At 40.2% G+C, this 17297-nt stretch overlaps 2 protein-coding genes across 2 annotated transcripts in view; one reads left to right on the top strand and one right to left on the bottom strand.

The window, feature by feature from the left end:
* LOC140156585 (X-linked retinitis pigmentosa GTPase regulator-like) overlaps positions 1-3290 on the bottom strand; it is a 41692-nt gene extending 38402 nt beyond the window's left edge. Inside the window, exon 1 of the mRNA XM_072179522.1 lies at positions 3219-3290. Within this exon, the coding sequence (XP_072035623.1) occupies positions 3219-3246 (28 nt within the window). The 5' untranslated portion in view covers positions 3247-3290. The remainder of the gene's footprint in view (positions 1-3218) is intronic.
* Positions 3291-3484: 194 nt separating this feature from the next.
* LOC140156677 (ornithine transcarbamylase, mitochondrial-like) overlaps positions 3485-17297 on the top strand; it is a 30916-nt gene continuing 17103 nt past the window's right edge. Inside the window, exon 1 of the mRNA XM_072179615.1 lies at positions 3485-3609. The gene's annotated coding sequence lies outside the window, so the exon portion shown is untranslated. The remainder of the gene's footprint in view (positions 3610-17297) is intronic.

Genomic DNA, 17297 nt, shown 5'->3' with positions numbered 1-17297 from the left:
ATCTGTATGAGTTTCACAACACTTTCTGCTGCATCATTTACCACATTGACGGCTCTAACATTGCTAAGCAATAGCAGTAAAGCTACGGACTTGGGCCAATCAATTACTTTCAAGCAGTTATGTATATGTCCAAACTGTTGTATAGTAAAATCTCTCTAGTGCAGAATCACATTGAACAGCTTCCGCAAGGCACTGTGACAACAAAGCGCCAGCTACTAAAGATATGTGAATTTGTTGTATTTGCAACAATAATCTAAAGTTCCTGCTGGATAACATGCAGTGTTGCTTCTGACCCGCCATGGAACGATCTTCAGTTGTACAAGCACCTCCTGCAGTATGCCGATATCAATTACGGTGTTGCAACAAGTGCTCGCAAACCCACAAAGCCCTGAACAGACATCTGTGGTACATGTATCTCACCGAAGAGATGGCACCGCTTGCTGTCTTCAGTGGAAAGATACCAGGGCCGATATTCATAAAGCCTTGCTAAATTAGCAACCAACTAGTGCTTAGCAAGATGCTAAATCCACTAGTTGATAGCTACGTAGCAATCAACTAATTTCTTATTCATAAAACCTTGCTAAACACTTTGCTAACTAGCTATCAACTAGAAATATTTAGCTGATAACTTATTTGGGTGTTTTGGGTGCTATGGCCTTCAACAGTTGTGTAACATCTAATACAATAGGCTTATATAATACATGTCTATTATACTTGAGCTCTGAACCACAGTCAAAATGATCAAAATGTAATGACTCATTGCTGATGGTCTTCATTGAGATTTCGTTAATAAAATTACATGTGTATTTTGTAAGCTATATAGGCCTACAAGGTTGTTACGGCAAATTAAATTAAAAAGATACTCTGAACAAGTAAAGTTCATATACATGTTAAGTCCTTGGTTTGTTGTAAAAACATACTATACATACTATATTGCTTCATCAAATAGAAAACAACATGCATCCACTTAACGCTGCTCATTTAGCTTCATGAGCAACACTGTGTAAATAATATTAGCTAATTTAATAGCATATGATATATCTTGCTTGTTGTCCTGACAAAAGCCAAGCATGATTTATCTTTATCAAATTGACATATAATTTGTTATTGAAAATAAGTCATGCATCTTTACCAAAGAGAACATTGGTAACATGTCTCCAAAATATATATTTTACGTATCAAACAATTGAACAGAATTGCTTCGATTGAACATATCTGCTTAACTAAAGATTACTTGCTATATCATAATCATTTTTCTTGTGCAAATTTGGTTAAACAATACTGGCTTATATAGTTCAATGTTTATTCATTCACCCTAAATTTGTTGTGTGTTTTTAAGACAGTTTCTTATGTGTAAAACACACTGAAGACCTCAGAAACAGAATATTCTGAGAACATTATTTTTCATAATTGACAACAGTTAATATGAAATTAAAACAATAAATCATGTCAAACTTAGTTCAAAATCATTAAGACTAGTTGTCAACTAGTGACTTAGCGCTGCCCCAGATCAACTCTAAGTTTTGGCAAAATTTTAGAATGTTGCTAACTCTAACTGGGTTTTATGAATAAGAATTAGCAATCAGCTAGGCTTAGCAGCTTGCTAAAGTCAATTTTAGCTGTCAACTAGGCCTAGCGTGGTTTTATGAATATCAGCCCAGTACAATAGAGACAAGCTTTAGCGAGAAGGCTACTTCATCTTAAACCTGATGCAGCAGCACTAAAGCCATGTATTCACTTGGCGCAGGCTTTGGAAAGCCAAAGTTCCCTGACCCTGAGAATATCACTTAGTCAACAGTCGTCCAAGCTGATTATGCAGGCAAGGTTCACTATGAACATCCTGCAGATCAATAACAAATTCCTAGCAGACAATGTTGACACTTGGCCCGAGTCCTCAGTTTATCTGCAATTGCTTAGCAATGTTAGAGCCGTCAGTGTGGTAAATGATGCAGTAGAGCGTGGCGTGAAACTCAGTGCAGATTTCCTAGCTCCTCCCAGAGTGAGGAACATAATCAAAATGTCTTGCAAGTGGTGGAGCAAGATAGAAAACAGACACCTAATCTGAGAGAGCATAAATTGAATGATGCTACCTAATTTGCCAATATCATATGGACTGATAAGCAACATAGTAGTACATTTATTACATTGTCATGATTGTTATTCATATGGCAGCCACAGTGATATTCAGTATAAAGTAATGAAAACTAAATAGCTGCCTGATTGTTTTGTCATTAGTAAAAGGCACCTATAATGCACAAACTTTAAGCTCGCAGCACACAATGGACCCATTTTCCATGCAGAAATGGCTGTAAATAGAGAAACATGCACATGGCAGCTATTATTATAACTTCAAATATGTCTGAAAATAGCTGCCTTTTTGCTTAGTTCAAATGGATTTGCATTTTATTGAGTATTGTCTGCGATATGAGGTAATATAAAAACATTCACTAAAGGCAGCTATTAATATGTATGTATAACTGATATATATAATTCAATAGCTGCCGGCCGAACTTTTACTGGTTGCCTCTGTCCGAATTTTAAGCTCACGGTGGACCCCCTTCCCGACCTCTGATTGAATTTAAATTTCGAGGGGATGATTTTCTATTTAAATGGCACAGTTTGACACTAGGTAGAAAAAATATGGTTGACATGAGGGGCTTCTGATGCACCCTACCCTATACGCCTGGCTCCAACATTGGGAGCGTTGTATAGTACAACCACATATACAGATACAGATCTGCTGAAGACGCTAATCGGACTAGTGAAAACGTTCCAAATCCAGGTGAGCGAAAAATACTATAATCAAATTAAGTAATTCTTGGCCAAACTGGAACATGCGCATGCGCGTTGCGTCCATGTAGTGTACTAAGCGTGTACGCAGTGACGTGTAAGGCGCGTGTATACTTTCTTCTGTACCGCGCTATATTCGTGTGTGTTTATCGCGGAGCCACTAGAGTTCACAGTGTTCCAGTTTGGCCAAGAATTACTTAATTTGATTATAGTGTTTACAGTGACAGTGACTCAGTGTGGTGTTGAAGTTAAAACTTTAATTCATAAAATTAATTTGTTTGATAAACTGACATTGACTTTAATAATAAAAAACACCCTAAAACATGTAAAAACACAATCACTAACTACATTCGAAGTGTTAAATTTATCCGATCATAAAGAAAAAGCCAACACATGTAGGTTACTAAGCAAAAGCTTAAATTGTTTACCTGGAATGTCAGCGTCGTCTGTCGCCATTTTCTGTCAAACAAATAATATGTCAAAGGTCAAGGTCATTTGTTATCGTAAATCACCCGGATGTATCAATCAATCATCTAGTGTTTTATGTTTTGTCTAATTATTTTTGTCAATATTTTACCTTTATTAGAAGAATACCAAGTACCATCCAAATTGTATTAATTATATGCTTAATACACAAGAATCCAAAGGGAAAACACTACTATTTTTGGAAGAGTTTGCATGTAAACAACTTTCAGAAACCAAAAAATTAATAGAAACACTGACTGTCACTCCATGTGTTCATGTTTACATTGATTGAGTTTACCACGATCAGCAACAATTTGACAGTCAACAGATTTCAATTTCCAAATCATTTTACAGGTATAGTCTTTTCCTTTTTGATTTTAAATCAGTTAGGCAACAACATCAACTTATATTATTTTGTTTTATTCAATGCATTAATGCTATTATTGTTTTTAAAAAAAAGTGGAGTCCAAATATCATGAATATAAACTCCCAACAATTTTGCAGGACATTCATGATTTTGCTCATGGTCATGTTTTTTGAGGTGGGACCCAATTGTGTCACATCTTGCAATTTGTCAAAAATCAACTCCTTTTTTGTATTTCTGATTATATTTCAAAAAGTTTTCACCCAAACTAGTAAAAGTATACATTTTTAGAAAGCATATATTGTCATGATTGCAAATCTGTAAAGTTTGAATGGATATACAGGGTGTACCAAAAAATATACAGGGTGATTCCATTGAAAAATACCGAAAAAATTTAATTTCTTTACCGCCCCAATATTTCTACATAGTATATTAAATTGGAAAATGAATTGATATTTGGAATGTACACAGTTAGTCCTTTCATTAAATGTATAGTTTGCACTATATTTGTTAAGCCCATTGTGTTATACAGGGTGTGAAAAAAGTTGTAAATTAATTTTTTAATTTATGTAAAATTTCCTAAGTGCCATTAAATTTGGAAGATATATTCAAAATAGTTTACAGAATTGCTATAATATCAAATTTAAATATCCAATTCCTATATAGGGTGTTCCAAAAATCAATATTCAGTGAATAATTAGTAACAAAGGTACATGTACAATACATGTACAATTAGCTTACATCAATAAACTATTTAACAATAACCAGAGATCAATATGTCATCAGATTAAATCCTTTGACTGTAATAATCTCCTTTTAGAAGATTTATTTCATATTTCAAAGATAAAACAATATTGAAATTTAGTTCATATGCATGCATGCAAAATTACAGCCCATTGTATTGTATGACCCACATTCCACTGCATTAATTAAAAGCTTGTTAAATCCTTAATTACTAAGTTCATTAAGATTAACTAGGCAATTATAGTTATAGAAAGTTAAAAAAATAAGATTAACATTATGCAAAATGCATTTTTACTTCTACTAGGCAACAAAGTGCATAAATTTTATTAATGAACATCAACTTCCCATTGGAATTACACAGAGCTCCTCCGCTTCCGGCTCCTCCACTTCCGGCACCACCCCTGACTAATTAACTTAATTAAGCTGTTGTAATTAATTAATACATTTGTTTAATTGTATTTGTTATTAATTCATTAGATTAATAATTTATCTTCAAAATAAGACCAAAACCATTTGTTCATGATGAATTTTAGCAAAAATATAGGAATAAGTAGACAAAATGATTTAGCAAAATGTGACAGCACCACCTTTTTTAGGGTCCCAGTATAAAAAACATGACCTCATGGGACTTCATTAGTACCGTACCTTACTTAGATTGTACTGCTATTGTATTGTTGGATGTCCTTCAACAGGGATGTCAACTCTCACGCATTGGTCGTGAGTCTCACGCATTATGCCATTGGGTCACTTTCTCACAGTCTCACGCAGTGTTCGAAATAAGGAAAATATGGAGGTTATCCCGAGGATAACTAAAGCATAAATTCTGCTTGTCCTCACTACATTTTGGTTGTCCCCAAAATGTGTCGTACTTTTGGAGGTAAAATATAGTGGTTGTCCAGGGGATAAGTACATAGCTCAATATGGTTGTCCCCAGTGATTTTTGGACAAGAGGATAAGTGCTTATTTCGAACACTGGTCTCACGCCAAGGGTAGTTTAATCTCACTCCTAAGGCTAGTAGTTAATCTCACGCAAAACACTGGAAAATGAGTAAAATCTCACTCATCATCAAAATAATTTGTTGTCCCTCATCAGGCAGGTTGATGTAGGTATACATGTATACCGCCGTTCTTCGGAACGGCGGTATACTATAGAGCATGGCAATAATTCTTCAGCGAATGTTGTCGGTTTTCACTCACAACAAATACAGCCCCCGAAATGGTCTACTTTTAGCGAGCCTTAACTCCGAAACAGTTTAGTCAAAGTTAAAAATGCGATCCCCAACCCTTTGTTTACCTTTGGACGAATTTGCAGTAATCTCCGCTAGCTCCGTGTTGAAAAATGTCCGGTACTTGCCCGGTACAAACATAGAAATGGCCACACCGCTTCAGTCCTGCTATGAATATTTCTTCCGTAATCCAATGGTTCCAACATGGGCATCACAATGATAGTCTCCTACACAACCAGATTGTGTTGGCCTGACGTTCGTCGATCCTAATCGCTAAAGTGAGGACAGCGTGAGCTCTTACCTGCGTAAGAGTATGTTCGACAAAGGCGATTGTGAATAAGGATGATTGACAGCGCCGTATATTGGGCGGAGCCATTATGCCCATATTAGGTGCATATATTACGGCATGGCAGCAGACAGGTTGCGCGAGCCGCCATTTTGACACATGGTATCTTAGGCCTGCTAAGAAAATGCGATTTTGGAGGCCAAAAAACGCACCCCGATTTTCCAAAAAATGCAAAAATCAGCGATTTCCTGCCAAAAACGCAAAATCTAAAAAAAAAAAAAAAAAAAAAAAATTTTTTTTTTTTTTTTTAACGCGGATTTGGAGAGTCCCTGGACCTAACATCAAGTGCTACCATCATTAAAAAAAAAAAAATAATAAATTGGAAAAAAGATACAAAAAAATTACAAGTTTGTATCTAAATGGGACCGATTTGGAACTTGTGTTCACTGCATAGTCTATTGAAGATATAAAATGCATTGGTTTTGTACACAAGTCTATATCTTAGATAGATTTTGAAGTGAACACAAGTTACAAATTGGTCCCATTTGGATACAAACTTGTAATATTTTTGTATCTTTTTTCAAATTTAAAAAAAAAATTTTTTTTAATAATGGTAGCACTTGATGATGATCCAGGGACACTACAAAACAGTGAAAAAAAAATTAAAAATTGAAAAAAAAAAAAAAAAAAAAATTATTTTTTTTAGATTTTTTTCAAAAATGTCAAAAAACGCAATTGGAGCCAAAATACGCAAATTGCGGCGCAAATAACGCAATTGCGTATTCTTAGCAGCCCTATGGTATCTACTCTTCAGAAAAATTACTTTTGTTGACGTTTTATATCAAACAATTTTCGATAACGGATTTCTACTAGGATTTCAATTTTTTATTAATGAAGGTACATGTAGAACTTTTTGAGGAATAACACGGGATGTTTTGAGTTTTATTACAACTGGTGGTGTAGGAAGGTGAGTGAATTTGTGAATGAGGCCGGGGAATGAGGTTTTCTTGTTTCAATAGTAGGATACGAAACGTAGGCTAAAAATGTCTAATGACTGTTGTGATATCATCCAGGAACTATTATCTTACGCGTAAGCGTACACAGAACTCTAGGTGTGAAGCGCCCTAATCTGGGCAGCCAAAACTTAAGACCAATCATGATGAACATCATACCAGGGCAGTGATAATAAATATCATTATTATATATCATAACCGTGTCTGTATATTACTTCATGGTGGCAGCATGTGGGATTAATTCCATGGATTTGACAGAGGAACTCTGATCCAAATCAACAGAGGATTTTGTCTAAATCTGGACAATTTCCTAACTCATCGCCACATCACCATGGTCAAGTGCAACAGACCATCCCTCGCCACAGGGAATATCGCCGCAGGCCACGAATTCTGCTATCGAGCGAGTCACTCGTTGAACCAAGAATTGAACTCCAACTTGTTTTAAACACGTAACGACGGCACACTATATAAAGCGAACACTCACATCCTTCGGTGCCGTATTTATGGAAATATACCGGTGGAAATTTTGTTACCGCTTGACTATAACGGACTATAAAGGAACTTTATATTGTCGCCGAAATCTGTGCTTCGATTGTCACCTTTAGGTTGACTTAGAAAGTTTCAACCATATCATAGTACATCGTGTCTTATTTTTGTGTGCCCTGCCCTGGTCAAACATCAAACTCGACGAGTTAACAAGTAAGTTTTTTTATAGTTCTAAAACTGCAACTAAGCCCGTAGTCAAATAGAACTTTGAATCATCTGTGTGAATTTGAGCTACTTTGCTATAAATTGTCATGAAAACTTTTCACCGACAAAGTGCTGACAAACCCCAATTTTCCCGCCGAGTGCAGTGAGCCTGGAATGAGGAGACCCCAGCCCAGAGCTGATGCGCCACGTCTTAGCCTAATCACAGAGGATCACTACGCACAGCCGGAGGAACATGCATTGCTAACTTTTACACATAGAAACGGACTGCATGCTGTGTGGATTACCAGTTCCAAGGCCTTAACAGATGTTGCCATGGTTACCTACAATGGATTCTGAGAAATCAATCTATTTATAGCGAGACTTTATAAACATTACCAACGGACTGTCAGCTGTTCACTCAGATAAATAAAGCGATACCAAGAGAAACATTGAGCATATTCAAGAACTAGATCAACTGTGCTCCAAGAGACTTTTTACTGAAACAACTTTTAACAAAGTAAAAAAACCTTTGTTGAAAAGATTTTTTTTAAAGTTAAACCTTTGTGTGGTTATAATAAAAAAAAAAAAACAGTGATTATTTTCTTTGTTTGGAACCAGATTTCTCAATATTTTGCACAGTTAATTTTGTTATGCTTTCAATATTGAGTGTTTTAGTTATGCACAAACACCTTGGTACCAATATCTTGTAACCCGTTGCTTGTACTAACCATTTCGTAAGTCTTGTTTCTCTTTAACCTACCCCTAAATACCGTTGCTGTTCCTGTATTCAGGTAAACCATACCTTATGCAGCCGTGTATTTGAGATAAATACCATCCAACATGACATCCAAATATCCAGTAATGAACTGGGATGTACCAGACGTAAGCGAGGAGTTTAAATTATTTAAACAAAAACTCGAACTAACTATGTTGGACAAAGAAGTGACGGACAAAGAAAAACAGGCAGTGAAGATCAAAATCGCTGTGGGAAACGTAGGATTGAAGAAAATAAACACTTCTGGCCTCAGCGATGAGGACCAAAAGGACCCAGAAAAACTCTGGAAGATCTTTGATGCCCAGCTAAATGTCAACGTCAACTTTAGAATACACAGACTCGAATTGATGCAGTTTAAACAGCGACCCCAAGAAAATCTTGACGATTTCATAAATCGATGCCGAAACAAAGCAACTTACTGTGAGTTCACGACAGATGAGATGGCCGAACGCATCGTAGAGTTAGTCATTGCATCAACCCCCATCCAACTATTCCGGAAAGACCTCTTAGAGGAACCTCTTAGAGGAATATAAAGCGAACACTCACATCCTTCGGTACCGTATTTATGGAAATATACCGGTGGAAATTTTGTTACCGCTTGACTATAACGGACTATAAAGGAACTTTATATCGTCGCCGAAATCTGTGCTTCGATTGTCACCTTTAGGTTGACTTAGAAAGTTTCAACCATATCATAGTACATCGTGTCTTATTTTTGTGTGCCCTGCCCTGGTCAAATAGTTATGCACAAACACCTTGGTACCAATATCTTGTAACCCGTTGCTTGTACTAACCATTTCGTAAGTCTTGTTTCTCTTTAACCTACCCCTAAATACCGTTGCTGTTCCTGTATTCAGGTAAACCATACCTTAGCAGCCGTGTATTTGAGATAAATACCATCCAACATGACATCCAAATATCCAGTAATGAACTGGGATGTACCAGACGTAAGCGAGGAGATTAAATTATTTAAACAAAAACTCGAACTAACTATGTTGGACAAAGAAGTGACGGACAAAGAAAAACAGGCAGTGAAGATCAAAATCGCTGTGGGAAACGTAGGAGTGAAGAAAATAAACACTTCTGGCCTCAGCGATGAGGACCAAAAGGACCCAGAAAAACTCTGGAAGATCTTTGATGCCCAGCTAAATGTCAACGTCAACTTTAGAATACACAGACTCGAATTGATGCAGTTTAAACAGCGACCCCAAGAAAATCTTGACGATTTCATAAATCGATGCCGAAACAAAGCAACTTACTGTGAGTTCACGACAGATGAGATGGCCGAACGCATCGTAGAGTTAGTCATTGCATCAACCCCCATCCAACTATTCCAGAAAGACCTCTTAGAGGAACCTAAAGGGTTAACGCTGGCCAAACTACTAGAAGAGGGCCGCAAATATGAAGCCTTGCAGGCCGGCGGCCAGAGGATACGGAGTTACAACAGGGATGAAACAAAGATCGCGGGTGTAAACCAACGCCAGATAGAGTGCAGGAACTGTGGACTCACACATCCACCCAGGAAGTGCCCTGCATACACGGACACATGTAAGTCTTGTGGCTCGAAGGGGCACTGGGCGAAGAAGTGTAGGAACTCACGGTCCAACCACCCCCGCCCCAGCAGCTCGGGTCCCAAGAAACTGCGGTCCAGACCCAGAAGCAAATCCCCAGGCCCTGGTAACAGAAGGTTTGGAAGACATCAACCCCGGAGAAGCCGACAAGACTACGGTTCCAAGACAAACACTGCCGTGAACGAAATATCAGGCGAATTGGATGACGATCTAGAACATCACACATTCTACAGCGTCAAAGTTTCCAACCTGTGTCTAGAAGACGACGACACGGAAGCATACGCCACCATAGATATAACCTGCCCGAGGAAAACGGGTCAACACCAGCTTAAGCTGAAACTCGACACAGGCGCAGAGGGTAACACACTACCTCTGCGGACGGCTAAGCAGATGTATAAGCATCAATGGAAGAACGTCGTAAAAAAGACAAGAGCACGGCTCACGGCCTATAACGGCACAAAGATCAAATGTTTTGGAAGCATACATTTGGTATGCAGGGGTGTAGACCCCCAGTGGATCACACAGAAGTTCTATGTAGTTGACGTGAAGGGGCCGGCAGTGGCAGGACTGCCCCTGTGCGTGAAAACGAATCTGGTGACCATCAATGCCATGCCGGCAAATAGCCCTGCAGTTGATGCAAACAGCATCAATACCATCAACATCAACACCGTGGCAGACTTGAAGACTGAATACCCTGCCCAGTTTGACAAAATTAGCAACTTCAAACGCAAAGCCAAGCTCCATCTTATTGAAGACGCCTCGCCGTCGGTTGACGCGCCTCGGAAGTATCCAGTCCACCTGAAAGGCAAACTAAAGGACGAAATAGACAAGATGGAACAGCAAGGCATAATAAGGAAGGTGAACTACCACACCGACTGGTGCAGCAGCATCACCACCAGCATCAAGAAGGATGGGACATTGCGGGTGTGTTTGGATCCTAAGCGCCTCAATAACAGCCTCAAAAGGTGTCCACACAAAATGCCCACCTTAGAAGAAATCAATCCACAGCTCGCAAAAGCTAAACACTTTTCCAAGCTAGACGCTAAGACCGGTTATTGGTCTATCCACCTTGCGGAGGATTCGCAAGACCTCACCACCTTCCGCACACCATTTGGACGCTACTGTTTCCGAAGACTCCCATTTGGCTTGTCCATAAGCCAGGACATCTTCCAGATGGAGATGGACAGGATCGTGGAGCAGGTTCCCGGATGTGTGTGCATAGCTGACGATATCGTAGTCTTTGGGGAAACCCTAGAAGAACACGATAACAACCTAGTCCAGCTGATGGAGGTGGCCAAGAAAGAAGGTCTAGTTTTTAACAGTGTGAAATGCACCATACGCAAAAGCCAAATCAGCTTCTTCGGATCAGTGTACACGGCCGACGGTATCAAACCGGACCCGAAGAAGGTCGAAGATCTGAAAGCTATGCCAACACCTCAAGACAAGGAAGATCTTCAGCGATTTTTAGGTGTAATCACCTATCTCGCCGCATATATACCACATTTAGCAACGAAAGCTAACCCGCTAAGAGACTTGCTGAAAAAGGATATACCTTTCCTGTGGCAGGAAGACCATCAATCAGTCTATGAAGAACTAAAGAGCCTCATGTCAGCAGAAACGTATCTACAATACTACGACACTGAGAAACCTACCACTCTGGAAGTAGATGCATCACAGAAAGGACTAGGCGCATGCTTGCTACAAGACAACAAACCTGTTGCGTTTGCTTCGAAAAGCCTAACTGAATGCCAATCCAGCTATTCAAACATCGAGCGAGAAACCCTCGGACTTGTGTTTGGAATCACCAGATTCCACACATACCTGTTTGCGAACGACTTCAGAGTAGAAACCGACCACAAACCACTCGAAATGATATGTAAGAAGCCCCTGGCAAGTGCACCACCCCGACTAAAGTGTCTACTAGTCAAGGTCCAGGGATACAATTTCGAAGTGGTGTACAAGCCAGGGAGCAAAATGGTACTGTCAGACACACTGAGTCGCCTGCCCAACCCAAATAAATCAGCAGAGATCCCACTAGACATCCAAGTCGAAGGCGTAGACTGTGACGATGTGGAAGATGTATACAAAGTCGATCTGATCAACTTCGGTCGCAATAACAAACAAGAAGCCATGCAGCAAGAAACTGCACGGAGCCCAGTCCTTAGAACACTAGGACAAGTGATCAACAAGGGGTGGCCAGACACCATCAAGGAACTTCAAAAGACATCCGACCATATTGGGGATGTCGGGACCCGAACTAGGTGTGTCTAATGGAGTAATATTCAAAGGATGCCAAGTGGTGATACCCGAGCCAATACGCCAGGACATTCTTACACAACTCCATGAAGGTCACATGGGGATTATAAGATACTCAGTGGACTCAATGTCTGCTGTGATTGACAGAGTGTTTTATTACTCAGGGCTAACTGCACTTGTGGGCGCACCACACTATGTATTAGTATGGAGGCTAAATACATTACATCTCCCTTTCTTTGGAGATGACTGTTTTGCTTTATAAAAAGTGTCATTGTTCTCTGTCCAAATGTCTTTTAAACTTCAACTGTAACAGTCAACAAATAAGTGAAAAGTCACTAAAACTTCATAAAGTTAATCATCAACAGGTCAAGGCATTTCTTGAACTTTTGGAGTCATTTTGGATAAACTAAACTGAACAAGCACAAATTATGCTTTTCCTAATTTAATAAAATGGCAAACAAACTGATCCTTGCTGTTAACGACTTCTGCATGTTTTCTTTTAACTGCGAGAAACATTGCTCAGAACTCTCGGACATTCATATCCGGAACCGCACTAGTTCTGGCTGTAATAGTGCCATAATAATATGAACTGGTAAAGATAATGCTAAATCTACAAAGTCTTTTGGAGTGTCCATACATGAAACTTTCAAGTGGCACTAGAAACAATTTGGCACATTTTGAAAACAAACCGGCTATTTTCAAATTCGCTTTCAGAATCATTTCAATCACATTATCAGCCGGGTGTGCTGTTACATGCGTATTATTTTCTCAAACATGTTGCTATGTAATAGGAAATTGGGTAGACTTCCAACTTCCAATATTGATTCAGTTGCAAGCAGAGTACAGTCATGCTTGACTCTAAAGTTTAAGATGGAAATCATTTTCCTCCATCCTCTAAGCTTTGGATAAGATAAGATTTTTGATAAGATTTTTGATTCACTGATTTTTGCACAAACTTTGAAAACTAACAAACTCTAACAAACAACAAACACTGAACTTTCAAAAGTGTTTCAAAACTTTGAAAACTGTAAAACATTGTGGCCAAATGACAAACAACCTATTTTTGCCTATGCTAGGTTTGTCACTTACAAATCAAGCACTTTTGGTGGCTTGACATGACGACCACTTTTAGAGATATAAACATTGGTCTTGGCAGGGTTGGATTGTCCATTGTTCTGTTCATAGTTCTTTGCAGGTTTGACGCTGTACTTCTTCTCTTGTTGACGTTTTGGGCTTGGCTGCTGTCTTGCGCTCTTCTCAGGACTTTGTCTTGGTGTTGCTGGTTGCATTGAAGCTTGTTGTTTCTGCTGTTGACTAGGTGGGCGTTGTTCTGATGTTGCTGACTCTGCACTAGATGAACTTGCAGATTTCTTGGGGACTTTCACTGCCGATGGCTGTGGCAATGAAGCTGGTGGGGTAGCAAAACTGGCTTTATTTGCTAAGTGTGTTGAAAGTCTGAGATCGCGTCGGTTTCTGCGGTACTTGCGACCTTGGCATTCCACTACATACGACCTTGGTGACGTATGGTGCTTAAAATATAGTGGCTGGACGCCATTGGTTTGTTCCTGGCAGAGGCGACATACTGAACAGGATCTCCAGGCTTCAGAACGGGAAGATCTTTTCCAGCTTTCTGGTTGTAGTACTTGGTTTGATTGTCTTTTTCTTTCTTGAAGTGTCTTTTAATTTCTTGTTGGTCATGTAGCTTTGGCTTCAGAAGACTTCTAGCTGCGGGAGTTTGTTTCTGGGCCTACGACCAAACATCAGCTGTGCAGGGACAGATTACAGCTCTTCAGCGGAGTAGTGCGATAATCTAAAAGCGCTAGCTGTTTATCTCTGCACTTTTTCCATAGGCGTTTGACTGTTTGTACCGCTCTCTCCGCTTCACCATTCGACTGTGGAAAATGAGGTGACGAGGTTGAATGGATTATCTGATAGTTGCTGCAGAACTGCCTGAACTCTTCTGAGGAGTATTGTGGACCGTTGTCATTCGTAGCGTTTCGGGAATACCATGTTGGCAGAACTGGGACTTTAGGACTGCAATGGTAGAACTGCTGCTCATGTCTTCAAGCTTGTCAACAGTGATATAGCGTGAATAATAATCAACTATCAACAGGTACTGGCTTCCTTTCCAGTCAAAGATGTCTGAAGCAACTTCAGTCCAAGGAAGATCAGGATGTGGAGTAGGATTCAGGGTCTCGCTGTGTTGCTTGTTCTGGAAAGTTTGGCAGATGTCACAGTCTTGAACTAAGTCCTCAATTTGCTGACTCATCCCGGGCCAAAATAAGACTTCTCTGGCGCGTTCTTTGCACTTGACAATTCCAAGATGAGATTCATGGACTTGTTGCAGCATGGTAGGTCTCAGAGTTGGTGGCACGACAATTCTCATGCCCTTGTACACGATACCGTCGGATACCGATAACTCATCACGATGATTCCAGTATTCTCTGATGGAATGCGGTGTTTCAGATCTTGTATCTGGCCAACCTTTCAGTATCATACTGTGCAAGTCATTCAGCTCATTAGCTGTTCGCTGTTGAAGATCTTGGTAGCGAGTTGGGGTGACTGAGATGAACTGCATCATGTTGACCATTATAGGCTTTGTGTCAGGTTCTGTATCTGATAAATTGGCTCTACTCAAAGTATCTCCAAGCGGAATGTCAGTTCCTGGTTTGTATTGGACATTCAGGTCATAAGGCTGGAGTCTGAGAAGCATTGTCTGAAGTCTCATTGGTGCTGCTAACAAGGGTTTCTTAAAGATGCTCTGGAGTGGCTTGTGATCGCTTTCCACATTCACCGCTCTGCAAGATCGAGTGATGGAACTTCTTGCAACTGTGAACGATGGCAAGCATCTCCTTCTCTATTTGAGCATACCGTTGCTCTGTAGCAGTCATTGATCTGGATGTGTAGGCAATTGGTTGTCCTTCCTGGAGTAGAACTCCACCAACACCATAGCTACTGGCGTCACACTGGATTGTGAGTTCTTGCTCTGGGTTGTAGTACTTGAGAACTGGTTGGCGTGTGCAAAGTTCTTTGAGTTTGTCAAAGCTTTCTTGCTGAGGCTTTCCCCAGTAGAACAGTGTGTCTTTGTGGATCAGCTCTCGAAGCGGCGCATCTATCTCTCTCAGGTTTGGAATGAATTTGGCAAGGTACTGAATGAATCCCAAGAAGCGTCGCACTCCTTCTTTGTCACACGGTGCAGGCATTTCAGCTACAGCTTTCAGCTTGTCTGGGTCTGCTTCCAGTCCACGAGCTGTTACCAGGTGGCCTACATACTTCACAGAGTCTTGTCTGATCTGGCATTTGTCGAAGTTGAGTTTGAGATTATACTCGGTGGCTCTGGTGATGACTTTCTTCATTATTTTGTCATGTTCTTTGATGTTTGCTGCTGCTATCAGGATATCATCCATTATGACTCTTGCACCAGTGATGCCTTCCAACATATTGTCCATAATCTGCTGAAAAACTTCCGGCGCACACTTAATGCCAAATGGTAAGCGCAGCCATCGATACCTTCCTATCGGCGTGTTGAAGGTGGTGAGTAAGCTTGATTCATAGTCAATTAGAATCTGAAGAAATCCTGACTTGGCATCCAAAGTCGAGAAGACTTGTGCCTCTGATGGCAACGCGACAACATCTTCTACGGTTGGTATATAGTAATGTTCCTTCAAGCACCGCTTTGTTTAGATCCTTGGGATCTAAGCAAATTCGCATACCTTGTCATCCTTTACCACTGTCACCATTGAGTTGACCCAGTCTGTGGGCTCGTGAACTCTTATAATGTGATGGGCCTGCTCCATTTCTTGGAGTTTCTTCTTGACACGCGTTCATGCAGTGCTTGCGGCAGCCTTCTGGGTGGATGGACTACAGGCGTGGTGGCAGGGTTTATCTTTATTGTGTAAGTACCTGGTAGAGTACCGGTCAGTGTTGTTAGGTGTGGATAATCTTCTTGGAGGGTGTGTACTGTACTACAAGTCCAAGTTTTTGACACATTTCTCCTGACAACAGTGGTGGTTTATCTGACGTGGCTTCCACAACATAGAGCTTGGCATTGCATTCTATGTCTTTGTAGCTTAGCTGAACACTTATGGTTCCTTTAACATTCAATCGTTGACCGGAATAGCCTTCCAGCTTATGATTTGTTCTCTTCATACTTGGCTTTGGGTTTAGAGTCTGGTAGATGTTGTATGGGATAGTGCATGCACTTTTTGGCTCCAGTGTCAAGCTGCATATTAACTGGATCACCATTGACATTGATATCTTCGTACCATTCATCATCACTTGCAGTGTTACTACCTCCACTTGCAACTCTATAGACTGGATGCAAGTACATATCATCTTCTTCATCATACTGGTCATTGTCCTCATACTCATTTTCTTCATCTATTTCATCATCATACTCATCTTCATGCTCATCTTCTACTTGATGCATGTTTGATTTATTTTTCTTTCGGCACATAGAGGCGAAGTGATTTGGTTTATTACAAAAGTCACATTGCTTTCCTTTAGCAGGACAAGATTCATGCTTTCGGTGTGTGTTGTAGCCGCATTTGTTGCATTTCGGTTTCTGGCTTCCGGGTTTCTGGCTTCTGGGTTTCGTCTACTTGTCGTTGATCGGCGATCGCTTGTCGCTGGTCGGTTATCACGATTACGGTAACTTGGTCGCTGGGCGCTTCTACGTCCTCTTGAAATGGCGTTTACACTTGCGTCTTCTCCGTGATTGATAACTCGCATGCTTTCTTGTGACGTCTCATGATTGCGTCCAATTGTTATTGCCATGTCGAGTGTTAACTCATCACCTTTGTCCAAGCAGTATTCTCTGACCTTGTCGTGTAGTGCGACCTAAGGACTATTAAGCGTCTCGTACCATTCTATCGGGATCAGCGTAAGCGCAATCTCTCACGAGCAACTTTAGATCAGTGACGAAATTGTCGAACTTTTCAGTTTGCGTCTGTTTCTTATTGTTGAATTTGACGGTAGCTCTAATGTTATTTGTCTGTGGCTCAACATGCGCTCCAAATTTATTTTGGACGCCTTGCAAGGTTTCGTTTTGGCAGGATTTCCGCCTTCGGCTGGTGCCCAAGTTAGGCTGGAATATACTTCACGACCTTTGTCTCCCA

This window comes from Amphiura filiformis, chromosome 7 (assembly GCF_039555335.1).
Source record: "Amphiura filiformis chromosome 7, Afil_fr2py, whole genome shotgun sequence".
In the NCBI taxonomy this organism is placed as follows: domain Eukaryota; kingdom Metazoa; phylum Echinodermata; class Ophiuroidea; order Amphilepidida; family Amphiuridae; genus Amphiura; species Amphiura filiformis.
The sequence above is the reverse complement of the archived record's forward strand: the minus strand, read 5'-3'. Positions and strand labels throughout refer to the sequence as shown.